The sequence below is a fragment of the Nicotiana tomentosiformis genome, chromosome 6 (assembly GCF_000390325.3).
Source record: "Nicotiana tomentosiformis chromosome 6, ASM39032v3, whole genome shotgun sequence".
NCBI classification, from domain to species: Eukaryota; Viridiplantae; Streptophyta; class Magnoliopsida; order Solanales; family Solanaceae; genus Nicotiana; species Nicotiana tomentosiformis.
Genome location: NC_090817.1, coordinates 138,377,279 through 138,391,580, shown reverse-complemented (window position 1 = coordinate 138,391,580; position 14,302 = coordinate 138,377,279). Strand labels below are relative to the sequence as shown.

The 14,302-nt window shown below is 38.8% G+C and overlaps 1 protein-coding gene across 4 annotated transcripts in view; it reads right to left on the bottom strand.

Moving 5' to 3' along the window:
• The window catches only part of LOC104087346 (DExH-box ATP-dependent RNA helicase DExH14), a 50,252-nt gene that overhangs the window by 26,691 nt on the left and 9,259 nt on the right, over nt 1-14,302 (bottom strand). For all 4 annotated transcript variants that reach the window (XM_070177890.1, XM_070177889.1, XM_070177891.1 and 1 more), the window contains 12 exons: nt 12,171-12,245; nt 11,946-12,077; nt 11,793-11,858; nt 10,414-10,479; nt 10,186-10,308; nt 9,403-9,552; nt 8,310-8,522; nt 7,108-7,263; nt 6,801-7,025; nt 6,618-6,719; nt 6,461-6,541; nt 5,922-6,002 (listed from right to left, as the gene is read on the bottom strand). In XM_070177890.1, coding sequence (XP_070033991.1) covers nt 5,922-6,002; nt 6,461-6,541; nt 6,618-6,719; nt 6,801-7,025; nt 7,108-7,263; nt 8,310-8,522; nt 9,403-9,552; nt 10,186-10,308; nt 10,414-10,479; nt 11,793-11,858; nt 11,946-12,077; nt 12,171-12,245 — 1,470 coding nt within the window. The remainder of the gene's footprint in view (nt 1-5,921; nt 6,003-6,460; nt 6,542-6,617; nt 6,720-6,800; nt 7,026-7,107; nt 7,264-8,309; nt 8,523-9,402; nt 9,553-10,185; nt 10,309-10,413; nt 10,480-11,792; nt 11,859-11,945; nt 12,078-12,170; nt 12,246-14,302) is intronic.

The following is a 14,302-nucleotide window of genomic DNA, read 5'->3' as shown; positions in this document are numbered from 1 at the left end:
TTTCCCGAGAAGAAGATATTCTGTAAGCTAATGTCCATTTTGTTAGAGGTTTTGGTCCTGAAGCGAATATCCGTCATCACAATGAACACAGAACTACTATTCATAGAACAATCTTCCCAAGTTCCTGACATATTAAATGTTTTACCCAATCACATATTGTAATGTAAAAAACTAAGCACCTTAATAAGCAACAACTAGGCAGTGGAACAAAGCGTAATTCCTCTGTTTCTACCGTTGTCTTCTCTTCCTTACACATAAGCTACTTTGCAAATAACTTCGACCACAATAATCTCCTCATGGCTCATGCCATGGCATCCATTTACCACCAGAAAGTTTATATTTACTTCACCGCTGAAACGATAAACTATTAAGACACTGGCCCTTGCCTCAGCATGGCTATTGACATCCTATTACCCTACCTCCGCCAAGCTTCTGACTTTCTTCTTATCCAACCTACTTTCAACACCTTACTGCCAAAGAGAAACATAGGTAACTCAAATGCAAATACAATATCATCTCGCCACAGCATAATCACTTATCATCTCCCTTCTGGACTACCCAAACAACAGCACCTTCGTGCTCTGCTTGAGGCTATATGTGTTAGTGTCAAACCGGTACGGAGAAACAATAGAACTAAGAAGAAAGCTCAACATACTAGACAAGTCAAACCAAAAGAACAAAAAAGGAAAACAAGAAAAGAAACCTCGTGAATGAGGATAGGCCCAATTCCACATACACAATATGATGCTTGATTTTTTTATAATGCAAGTGTTAATTTACAGCATGTATATAGTGTAGTATTGTCCCATATTGGTAGAGGAGTAGTATGTCCTTGTATAGTATAGCTATAAATAAGGACCTCTTGTGTAGTATTATTCATTCATCCAATATCAATAACATATTTTCTCCCGTGCCTTCTCACATGGTATTAGAGCAATTGTGAGAGACTTATCGCTGTGCATAAATTTCAGCGATTCCGAGAAAGAGAAATCAGTATTTTTTAAGGTTGTTTTCTATCTGCTTCATTTCTGTCAGTGTTGTGCAAAATCCAACACTACCACAAGAGTCGTCACTGTCCGGCGACCAAACCCCAGTGAACAACTCCGGCAGAAGCAGCCTCACGCGCCACCAGAAGCTCACGCGCGTGAGCTCACGCGCCGGCGCGTACGACCACTTTCCGGCCATTTTTTGAAAATCTTCCTTCAGAACAGTTGGGTCGCCTGGTAATTCCGATCCTACCCCTACTGTTTTCATTTCATTCCGACAACTTTGAGTTTTTTCCGGTAGCTACAGTACTATTCCGACAGCTACGGTAGATTCCGGCAGCTACAGTGTTCCAGTATTCTGTTTCTGTGTTTCCGTACACTGTTTCAGTGGATTAAAGTTGATTCTTTCTCCTATTTGGTAATAATTTGCAACAATGTCTTTGGGATTTGATGCTTTTGGGTCTAGAAACATGAGTTCTGGAAACTCTAGTGCTATTATTACCTCGGAACCTTTAATGGGAGGTTCAAACTACTTAGCTTGGGCTTCATCTGTCGAGTTATGGTGTAGAGGTCAAGGTGTTCAAGATCATCTAATCAAACAGTCTAGCGATGGAGATGAAAAGGCAATAGCACTTTGGGCAAAAATCGATGCTCAGTTATGTAGCATCTTGTGGCGATCTATTGATTCCAAGTTGATGCCCTTGTTTCGTCCATTCCAGACATGTTATTTGGTTTGGGCAAAGGCACGCACCTTATACACTAATGACATATCTCGCTTCTATGATGTGATATCACGGATGACAAACTTAAAGAAGCAGGAATTGGATATGTCTACTTACTTGGGTCAAGTACAGGCAGTCATGGAGGAATTTGAGAAGTTGATGCCAGTTTCGGCTAGTGTGAAAAAACAACAAGAGCAGCGACAGAAGATGTTTCTCGTTCTTACCCTCGCTGGACTTCCTAATGATCTTGATTCAGTACGCGACCAGATTTTGGCTAGTCCGTCTGTCCCGACAGTTGATGAATTATTCTCTCGATTACTCCGCCTTGCTGCAGCACCAAGTCCACCAGTGAGCTCATCACAGATACTTGATTCCTCTGTTCTTGCATCCCAGACAATGGATGTTCGGGCATCTCAAACTATGGAGCATAGACGAGGAGGAGGTCGTTTTGGAAGATCTAGACCCAAGTGTTCTTATTGTCACAAACTTGGACACACTCGTGAAATGTGTTATTCCTTACATGGTCGTCCACCCAAAAATACTTACATTGCTCAGACCCGAGACTCCAGGTAACCAAGGATTTTCTTTAGGTAAAGAAGAATATAATGAGCTCCTTCAGTATCGAGCAAGTAAGCAGACATCTCCACAAGTAGCCTCAGTTGCTCAGACTGATACTTCTGTTTCTGGTAATTCTTTTGCTTGTGTTTCCCAGTCTAGCACTCTTGGCCCATGGGTCATGGACTCCGGCGCTTCTGATCACATCTCTGGTAATATATCACTTTTGTCAAATATTGTATATTCACAGTCTCTTCCCACTGTTACTTTAGCCAATGGATGTCAAACTAAGGCAAAAGGAGTTGGACAAGCTAATCCCTTGTCTTCTATCACCCTAGATTCCGTTCTTTATGTCCCTGGCTGTCCTTTTAGTCTTGCCTCTGTTAGTCGTTTGACTCGTGCCCTCCATTGTGGTATATACTTTATTGACGATTCTTTTATTATGCAGGACCGCAGTACGGGACAGACAATTGGTACAGGACGTGAATCAGAAGGCCTTTACTACCTTAACTCACTCAGTCCTTCCACAACATGTCTAGTTACAGATCCTCCAGATCTAATCCACAGACGTTTAGGACATCCGAGTTTATCCAAACTTCAGAAGATGGTGCCTAGTTTATCTAGTTTGTCTACATTAGATTGTGAGTCGTGTCAACTTGGGAAACATACCCGAGCCTCCTTTTCGCGTAGTGTTGAGAGTCATGCAGAGTCTGTCTTCTCCTTAGTTCATTCTGATATATGGGGTCCTAGTAGAGTCAGTTCATCCTTGGGATTTCGTTACTTTGTCAGTTTCATTGATGATTATTCAAGATGTACTTGGCTTTTCTTAATGAAAGATCGTTCTGAGTTATTTTCTATATTCCAGAGTTTCTGTGCTGAAATCAAAAACCAATTTGGTGTTTCTATTCGCATTTTTCGCAGTGATAATGTCTTAGAATATTTATCTTCTCAATTTCAGCAATCTATGACTTCTCAGGGAATTATTCATCAGACATCTTGTCCTTATACCCCTCAGCAAAATGGGGTTGCTGAGAGAAAGAATAGGCACCTTATTGAGACTGCTCGCACACTTCTAATTGAATCTCGTGTTCCGTTGCGTTTTTGGGGCGATGCAGTTCTCACAGCTTGTTATTTGATTAATCGGATGCCTTCATCTCCCATCAAGAATCAGATTCCGCATTCAGTATTGTTTCCCCAGTCACCCTTATACTCTCTTCCACCTCGTGTTTTTGGGAGCACGTGTTTTGTTCATAACTTAGCCCCTGGGAAAGATAAGTTAGCTCCCCGTGCTCTCAAGTGTGTCTTCCTTGGTTATTCTCGTGTTCAGAAGGGATATCGTTGTTATTCTCCAGATCTTCGAAGGTACCTTATGTCAGCTGACGTCACATTTTTTGAGTCTAAACCTTTCTTTACCTCTGCTGACCACCATGATATATCTGAGGTCTTACCTATACCGACCTTTGAGGAGTTTACTATAGCTCTTCCTCCACCTTCGACCACAGAGTTTTCATCCATACCAACCGTTGAGGAGTCTAGTGTTGTTCCCCCTAGTTCCCCGGCCACAGGAACACCACTCTTGACTTATCATCGTCGTTTGCGTCCTCCATCAGGCCCAACTGGTTCTCGTCCTGCACTTGACCCTGCTCCTGCTGCGAACCCTGCTCCTAGTATACCGATTGCACTTCGGAAAGGTATAAGGACCACACTTAACCCTAATCCTCATTATGTCGGTTTGAGCTATCATCGTCTGTCATCTCCCCATTATGCTTTTATATCTTCTTTGTTCTCAGTTTCCATACCTAAGTCTACAGGTGAAGCGTTGTCTCATCCAGCATGGCGCCAGACTATGAGTGACGAGATGTCTGCTTTACATACAAGTGGTACTTGGGAGCTTGTTCCTCTTCCCTCAGGTAAATCTACTGTTGGTTGTCGTTGGGTTTATGCAGTCAAAGTTGGTCTCGATGGACAGATTGATCGACTTAAGGCCCGTCTTGTTGCCAAAGGATATACTCAGAAATTTGGGCTCGATTACAGTGATACCTTCTCTCCCGTGGCTAAAATGGCTTCAGTCCGCCTTTTTCTATCCATGGTTGCGGTTCGTCATTGGCCCCTCTATCAGCTGGACATTAAAAATGCCTTTCTTCACGGTGATCTTGAGGATGAGGTTTATATGGAGCAACCACCTGGTTTTGTTGCTCAGGGGGAGTCTCGTGGCCTTGTATGTCGCTTGCGTCGGTCACTTTATGGTCTAAAGCAGTCTCCTCGAGCCTGGTTTGGTAAGTTCAGCACGGTTATCCAGGAGTTTGGCATGATTCGTAGTGAAGCTGATCACTCTGTGTTTTATCGGCACTCTGCTTCAAGTCTCTGTATTTATCTGGTAGTCTATGTTGATGATATTGTTATTACTGGCAATGATCAGGATGGTATTACCAACCTGAAACAGCATCTCTTCCAGCACTTCCAAACTAAGGATCTAGGCAGATTGAAGTACTTTCTGGGTATTGAGGTTGCCCAGTCTAGCTCAGGTATTGTTATTTCTCAAAGAAAATATGCTTTAGACATTCTTGAGGAGACGGGGATGATAGGTTGCAGACCTGTTGACACTCCGATGGATCCGAATTCTAAACTTATGCCAGGACAGGGGGAGCCGCTTAGCGATCCTGCAAGCTATAGGCGGCTGGTTGGAAAATTAAATTATCTCACAGTGACTAGACCCGACATTTCCTATCCTGTGAGTGTGGTAAGTCAGTTTATGAATTCTCCCTGTGATAGTCATTGGGATGCAGTTGTCCGCATTATTCGATATATAAAATCGGCTCCAGGCAAAGGGTTACTCTTTGAGGATCGAGATCATGAGCAGATCATTGGATACTCAGATGCTGATTGGGCAGGATCACCTTCTGATAGACGTTCTACGTCTGGATATTGTGTTTTAGTAGGAGGAAATTTGGTGTCCTGGAAGAGCAAGAAACAGAATGTAGTTGCTCGGTCTAGTGCAGAAGCAGAATATCGAGCAATGGCTATGGCAACATGTGAGCTAGTCTGGACCAAACAATTGCTCAAGGAGTTGAAATTTGGTGAAATCAGTCGGATGGAACTTGTGTGCGATAATCAAGCTGCCCTTCATATTGCATCAAATCCGGTGTTCCATGAGAGAACTAAACACATTGAGATTGATTGTCACTTCGTCAGAGAAAAGATACTTTCAGGAGAGATTGCTACAAAGTTTGTGAGGTCAAATGATCAACTTGCAGATATCTTCACCAAGTCTCTCACTGGTCCTCGTATTAGTTATATATGTAACAAGCTCGGTACATATGATTTGTATGCACCGGCTTGAGGGGGAGTGTTAATTTACAGCATGTATATAGTGTAGTATTGTCCCACCTTTGTAGAGGAGTAGTATGTCCTTGTATAGTATAGCTATAAATAAGGACCTCTTGTGTAGTATTATTCATTCATCCAATATCAATAACATATTTTCTCCCGTGCCTTCTCACAGCAAGAAACAAGCATGTTCGAAACTACAGAATAAAAATCTACAATGTTAGGTTTTGATTACCACATAAATTCTAAGGCAAAATTCTTTACAGAATTCAGAAATCAATTGATAAAGACCTATATCCATCAAAACAAAGATAAATCAACAAGTGGGTACCTCAACCAAAATCCACCAGCGCAGTGCAGTGCCATGAAATCGATCCTTCCAAACAAACTGTGGAGCTACAACCAAATCCACCTAATAAAGGAGCTTCATGACAATCTTTCTCTTTGCATTTGATAAAAATAGAAGAAATAGATAAACGCTTCCTCCATCTCATTCTGAGTTTTTTCTTCTTTGACCAGCCGGTGGCCGGGCGTTAATTGTATAGTTGCATAAGAAGAAGTGACCCCACAGGTAAAGGCAGTTATTAAACAACAACAACAACAACAACAACAACAACAACAACAACCCAGTAAAGGCAGTTATTAACTAATGATTAATTTGCTTTTTAGATATGTAGGCTGATACCATGTTACCCTACTGCTCATATGCTATTGATAAGTACTAAAATGTGGCAGGAAAATGATTGTTTTAGTAAAGTGGACACATTTTTTTCGATTATCCGGGAAGGAAATTGGACAGTTAAATTGGGACAAAGGGAGTAAAATTCAGCAAGAACAATAGAACAAAAGCAAGTGCAGAAATGTAGTCACCTTCAGAACTGTTCTAGTGATTGGACTGACTGTAGCAGACAACTGGACTAATGGGAAATATCCCAGAAATTGCTTAACAACCTGGAATTGTGAAAACACTCTTTTAACTGAAGGTCATAGGGTATGCCTCAAACCAAACCTGTAAAAGATGATTTACCTTTCCTCCAGGTGCATAACGAATCAAAGCTCCAATATCTTTCTCTTGCATCTCTTGTAAACGATCCAAATCAGCTTCCCTTTCTTCAAGCTTCCTCAATATCTGACACACCAGTTCTTAATTAAAACATATCGAAACTAATTGAAATTTTATTTAGCAGAAAATTATTTAGAGATAACAAACTTCTGATGAAATATCTCTGTCAAACTGTCTAAGAGGATGTAGATGGGGCCATATTTGGCGATCCACAGCCTTGCAGTAGTCTAACATGAGAGCAGACATCTCACACCATCCTCTACGCAGACAAATCTCAAAAAGAGCCCGCATGATACGAGCCAAGCTTGCACTTATATAAGCCGCATCAGAGATTAGTGAAAACGTGTCAATTGATCCTCGAGAGATGTACAGCTGCAAAATACGATCGACATAATTAAAACACTATATGCTGAGAGGCGACACAGTTTTTAATGGACAAAGAGCAAACCAAGACCTGAATAAGAATTGAAACTTTTCCATATTTGTTAGATGGACCACCCTTGACTTCCAATTGACAATATGTGCGAGCCAACATCTCAAGCTCATTTTGTTCCTCATCTCGGACCACAATATTTTCAAATTCCGAAGAACGAGCTACCATACTTATCAACTAACAAGCCAGTGAGAACATAGATGTCAGAGGAAACACAATAAAAAACAACGGATAGCAAAACCTAGCGCATGGAATTCGTCACTGTTAAATGAAATTATTTTGTGAAGCACACAATTAAGAAACATAACAAAGAGGGCCATATAAAACTTGAACAGTTAGCAACTTACCTAGATAAATGCTATACACATACAATTGTAGTAATACTTTAGCTAGAGAAAAATGAATGCTCACTTCCTTCCTATTTTACAGGACACGGGTTAGTGTTTAGTTTATACTAAGAAGAAACTTCACTAACTTTTAAGGTCAATTGCTGCTAGAACAGAAATTCTTCTACTTGTTCAAGTTCACTATGAATTTTCTTCCATAAATAACAGCATCACATGTGATACTGCATAAGAATTTAAGCTGGACATTGTGCTGATGCATGGGTCACACAAGTAAAAAGAATGTGCCAAATAATGTGAAACCACCAAAAAAAGGAAAAGCATGTCATACAGAACGAAACAGAGGATCATTTATATCTCACAAGCAGCAAAGTTCTGTATCTTTTTGAACAATAATTTCCTAAAATATGTCCGACCTTTATCATATCTGTTTGGGAATGACCTTTATCATATCCGTTTGGGAATGATTTTCATTATCACTTCCAAAATAGCACTGCCTGCACATCAAATTACTCCGATATCCCTAGGAAAATATCAATTAAAAAAGACAGTTTCAATGGCAATTATTATGTTCAGGTTTCGCATTCGACTCCTTTTCTATCTTAAAGACCATTATTCCAATTTTGGAGCACATTTAGTACAGTAGATACAAGGAATCAACTATATGTAGATGTAACACTTCTCAAGTAATAAGAACGTGTTGCCCAAACAAATAGTAAGCAGTGGCCTTAAGAACAAGCTGTAGATAGTAGTTTTCCCCGCAGACAACTCCATTCTCACCAGCAAAGGGCCATAAACTAAAAATGGCAAAATCATAACTGAAAAAAAGCAAATTTCATGATCCATCAAGTGAATGAGATGGCAAATGAAACAAAGTACCTCGCTTTCATTCATATGGCGTGTCAACATTTCATTGTAAGTTTCAACACTAGTATACTGGATATAAAAGTGGCTTGCAATACGACCAAGCTCAGTGCAATAAAAGTTCCCACTTTTCTCATCAAAACGCATCATTTTTGCTTTGTCAAGAGCACGAGCAGCATCACTTATAAAATCTCTTTGCTTTAAGCTTAATGATGGATCTGCCATGACCTGCCAAAGAGAAAAGACAGCTTCAGCTAAAAATAGTGATAGCAACATCATTTTAACTGCTTCCCCAAACCTCTTGCAAAAACAAGTACCTCAAATTGGTTTTATCTTCAAATACAAACAACATTTCGTTTACACATTTATAAATGCCATTTAGTGACAATTGAAGCTGTATTCAAGAAAAGCCAACGTGAAAAAACCTCTGGAGTAGTCTTGGCATCCAACTATGCATCACCAAATATATGGCTTCAGAGTCAATACATTTCAATGCTGCTGGAGATGTATTATTGAACCAGCTTCTGACTACTAAATGAGTCACAGGGTGCAGTTGGGAAAAGCCTTCTACTAAAGAGCTAAAGAGCCTAGGGGGCCAAGCAAGACTTGTTCATCTGAAGTATTTCTTCAATCTAAAAGATCAAATTAGTGTGCTCCCATTTAATCACAATTACTAATGCACATGTCTAATAACCCATCAATTCCTTTATATTTCTACGGTACATTAAATTCGCCTACACGGACATTTAATTTCACAAGCATTCAACACTTCAATCACCCTCCATCTCAAAAAGAAAAGGAAGTATTAAAAAAAAAGAGAAATTTCACACTATTCTATGTTCACAAAAATAAGATGAATGTAGTGAAACGTCCTGCACCTGGACAACGCATGACTTTGTGTACAACTATTGTACTAGACTCCAAAATGATTTCCAAAAGTACATGACAACTTTGAAGACATGGTAGCTTATCATATTCTTGTGGGCTTTTGTACTTTTTTAACTTTGGAATAGATGAATACATGGGTAAAAATGCCCTGATAATATGTAAATAAATCAAAAGTATGTGTCTACGATGATTTACAAACCAAAATAAATGAAAAAAATACCTCATCCCATCCAATGCCATAGGCCAAAGGATTCATCTTCATCCTAATGAAAAGATAAGTGTAACCAAGCCAAGCACAAGCTTCCTTAACATTTGTTACAGTACCCAGTACCACCTCAGCATTTAGATTATCTTTCAAGGAATTGATAAACTGCAAGATAAGAAGTTCAGAAAAAGAGTCAATCAACCGAATCTTTAAAGAATGTCACATAAACAATGCTTGCCTGAGATGAATTTTAATGGGAGAAACATGGTTAGTAAGGATTCATATAGCTGACACCAACTTGTTTGGGACTGAGGCATGGTTTTTGGTGTTGTATACGAAGATAAGAAATTGCAAAGAATTGGGAATCTCCAGTACCCACTTTTTTCAAGTGAAGCTAATCTCTTAAAATATTGTCCAAAAGGACTTGGATATTTTAGACCTATCATTCAAACTGACATCTACTTACAAAAGACGGAAATGAATAACATGACAGCTATCTACAAAAGGCGGAAATGAATAACATGACAGCTACCTACAAAAGACGGAAATGAATAGCATGATAATTATTTTGACTATTTTGCTGGAAAAGTAAAAGGAGCAACATCTACTATGGTATATGAGAGCTTTAAGGAAATCTTGAGGATGATACAAAAGCTTCAACTTTTTACATAACCATGTTATTGTCTATAACAGTTAAAGGAGGGAATTATTCAGAGAATTATTCAAATATCTGCAGCTTGCACATAGGAAACAAATAAACAACAAAGGTCTAGAATTGGTATAGAATAAGAAGTTTACCTGACTTTCTATAGGAAGTTGACTTGTCAATAGACGTAAATAATAGGCCAACTTGTCATGTGAAGTGATTATAATGCCTTCACCACTTTTATCAAATTGAGGTCTTCCAGCACGTCCGAAGATCTACCAGGGATGAACATTAAACAATAACACAATAAATGAGAGCCGATCAACATTACTAACGAATAATATATAGCAACACAAAGAAGAAGAAGATTTAAGTCTCACTTGCATAACATCTAGCATACCCAGATCTCGCCATCCACCAGCCTTTGGATCATATATTTGAGTTCCCTGGAGAGATGAAATGCTAAAGTATTTACTCACCACGTCACAAGGTTTATCACGCAAAAGAATATGTCAACTGAAAAAAGCTGCAAAACTAACTTACAAACAATATGAAAAGCTTCAATTAATACAGTTGACTCAACGAAGTTTACTACATGATTTACATATATTGTACATGTTTCAGATGAAACTAGGGACCAAGCACCATGAATTTTGTTAGCAAGAGATTTTATGTGAAATTTAAGACAATTAGCGACCAAAACATAATGGAACATTTGGTCTAACGGAGAACACTCTCAATGGAGTGCATAGTTAATCCAGGATATTGCATTGCGCTTCTTCCATGAGCTGAGTTCTAATCAGATGCAAAGTCCAAGACATTATAACAAATGATTCAAATGGAAACATTAACATTATGGTTGAGCTCAGTTAGCATAATACCAATATCATATTATAATCATCAACATATGAACACAGCCATAACTTTCAATTGATCAGTTGAAAAACTGTTTAGAAAAAATACGCCATCAAAAGAATAGGAATTCATTTGATGGTTAAGATAGGAAATCAGATGAAGGTGGTCTTTTCAACATACAAGATCCAACTAATTTTAGTGAACCATGCAATGAAGTAAGGACAAACACATGGGAGGTTAACGATGCAATCCAATCAAGTCAAGCATATATCTGCTAGTTTCAAATTAAACTGGCAAGGCCTTGATGTTTGAACAAAAAAATCTGAACAAGTTCTCAAGCCTAAGCTCAACCGTGATCAAAAGCACAAAAACATACACAAAGAGAAAATGAAAACAAAACAGAAAACCAGACAAGGGACCAAAAGATCTTAATGGACATAGAATTCTAAGTTTCAAATTATGACAACAAAGTCAAGCAAGTTGGTTTTTGTTCTCCTATTTAGCTGCACATTTATTTTAGCATTTATGGTTAAAAATTTGCTTTTTCATAGTGCTAGATATTAGAAGCTCAGCTTAAACAGTCTTCCTATATTGATGGAATTGGAATAAAGATACAAATGATTCTTCATACTTGAGCTAACTAATTTTACAGCAAACTTTAATGCAGAATGATCCAGTTGAGCTCAATCTAAATCAAACCCAAATCAGGTACCAAATTCAAGCTCAAAATATTCATCTAAGGCTGGATAGATAGCAGTCAAGTCAAAATAAAAAAGTAATGCAGAGCATGCATTAAAACTGGAATGCAAGCATCCTCTAAGTTTATTCTTAATATGCTTCATCAAATTACACCCAAAACCTCTTAAAAGGATACAGATATGTCAGGAACAAGCATTTCACAAACCTTAATCACAACTGTGTGAGCAGGCAAATTGACTCCCCATGCCAAAGTTGCTGTGCAAACAAGGACCTAAGAACGACCAGGGTTTTTAAAGATAAAAAGAAACCCAAAAAGATTGAAAAATGTAAGTGAATAAGTGGAAAACGAACAATATACCTTCAAAAGTCCCTGAGAGAAAAGTCTTTCTGTTAGGTTTCTGTCAGCACGTAACATTCCAGCGTGATGAATACCAATCCCATGTTCAAACAGTTGAACAACCTCCTTATTTCTGGACTTGAAAACTTCCCTCTGAAATGAATAAATTAATAACCAAATAAAAAGATGCCACGAATAAGGATGTCAAGAGAAAATTAAATTAAAAGACAAATAGAGGTTGCTTGCCTTTAAAATCTCATATTGAGGATGCTCGTCATTTGTGAACAGCTCAGACTCTGCACTTTTACCAGCCAACTCAACCTGTTCATGTGAGCATTAAATGTTTGAAAAATGGAGGCAATATTAAGGGAATGTATTAACTTTATAATTTAGTATATACTTCTACCTGCATTTCCAAGTCAGCTTGATATATATAAATATACACATACATAGAGAGAGAAGGTTTCTGTTAAATCATATTATGAGAAGTTGCTGATAAGGAAGAAGGTTGCCTTCCCACGTAGATCAATTTGGATCCATAGGCTCAAAACAAGAGGGATAATCTTGACGAGCGAAAATCTTTGGAAGAGCAAGCTCAATATGTCAGTTGGTGCTTCGTGGGTAAGGACTCGGGTGAAACATGTAGACAATCTCCTTCGACAATATCCGGGTAGCTCCGAGGTTATGGTGGGAAACTCGGGGATGGTTAGGGGCCCTTTGGGTGATGCCAAGCACTATGAAAGAGATAATGTTCCGTCGGGCTGGACTATGGTTCCACTAGCATTTATGTGGGTTGTTTGGGGAGAAAGAAATAGGAGAGCTATTGAAGGGATAGAGATGAATTTTGTCTAATTAAAGAGTAGCCTCTTATCCCTTATTTCTTTTCTGGTGCACCCATGAGATCCCTTTATGTATAGAAGATTGGGTATCATTTTGTAGAAAATCATATTTTTTTGTAGGTTTTCTACATTTTGGTTTTACTTCTTGTGTGCGGGAGTTTTTGCTCAAACATTAATAAACTTTTATTACTTGATAAAAAAATATAGAGAGAGATACATAAAGCTTGAGCTACAACCCTCTACTTCTAAGTTGCTCCAACAAGGCAGTTTAGGTGCCGCATTCGTGTCGACACGATACTAGTATGGGTGTGGGTATGGGATCCGTACCGGATTTGGTCAAATAATTTTGGGTACTTTAACCACGATGGACGGAAAAATTCGAGACGAGATACGATTTGATTTCCGAAATTAGAGCCAAAACTAGGGTAAATTTGAAGAAATAGCACACTTTATCTAGAAAATCAATCATTTACTTATCTACAACTTACAACAACAACAACCCAGTAAAATCCCACTAATGGGGTCTGGGGAGGGTAGTGTGTACGCAGACCTTACCCCTATCCCAAAAAAGTAGAGAGGTTGTTTCCGAAAGACCCTCGGCTCAAGAAAACAAAAAGACAAAAGGACAAAAGGAGACAATATTAGTATCACCACAACAATCATAGAAAAAATAGGAACACCATGAAATGCAGAAGAAAGATGCAAAGCAAAAGCGATAGCTAGTAAATAGGACATGCACTGAAAAGCGAAGTAGTAAAACACAACATTGTCACTAGCTATCTTAGACAAAAACCCTACCTAGCTAGTCCCACAATGGTACGAAGTAAGTCAAGACTCAACTACATCCTAACCTACAACTCTAATATTCGACCTCCACATCTTCCTATCAAATGTCATGTCCTCGGAAATCTGGAGTCTCGCCATATCCTGTTTGATCACCTCTCCCCAATACTTCTTAGGCCGCCCTCTACCTCTTCTCGTGCCCTCCACAACCAGCCGCTCACACCTCCGTACCGGAGCATCTTATCTACAACTTGTGAATAAAAAAAAGAAATCTATACTTTACAAGCTATACGTAAGTATTCCACAAAATGTCTCATAATTTAGAGATATTTTTATATTTTTATTTTTTTGAATTATTTTTAGCCGGATCCCCGCACCTGTATCCGTACTAGGATCTGTATCCCCGAATCTTAGAATTTACCTCTCGAAGGATCTGACATCTAGATCTGCACCCGTGTCCGGGCAATTTAGCTCTACTCAATGCAATGACAAAAGAGCCCCAAACGTGTTAATTATTGTTTACAAGGATTACAAACAAAATAAAAGATGGACAGGTTGTTAAGAAAATATTAAGACCAGTGCAATGAAATAGCCTCTCTACCTTCACTAGGTAGAGGTAAGGTATGCGTACACACTACCCTCCCCAAACTACACCTGTGGGAATATACTAGGTTTGTTGTTGTTGTTGTAAGACCGGTGCGATCAGCTTCCTTTGATGAAAAAGGGGATTGTTTTTGTCTTTTTTTCTAGGCCAAG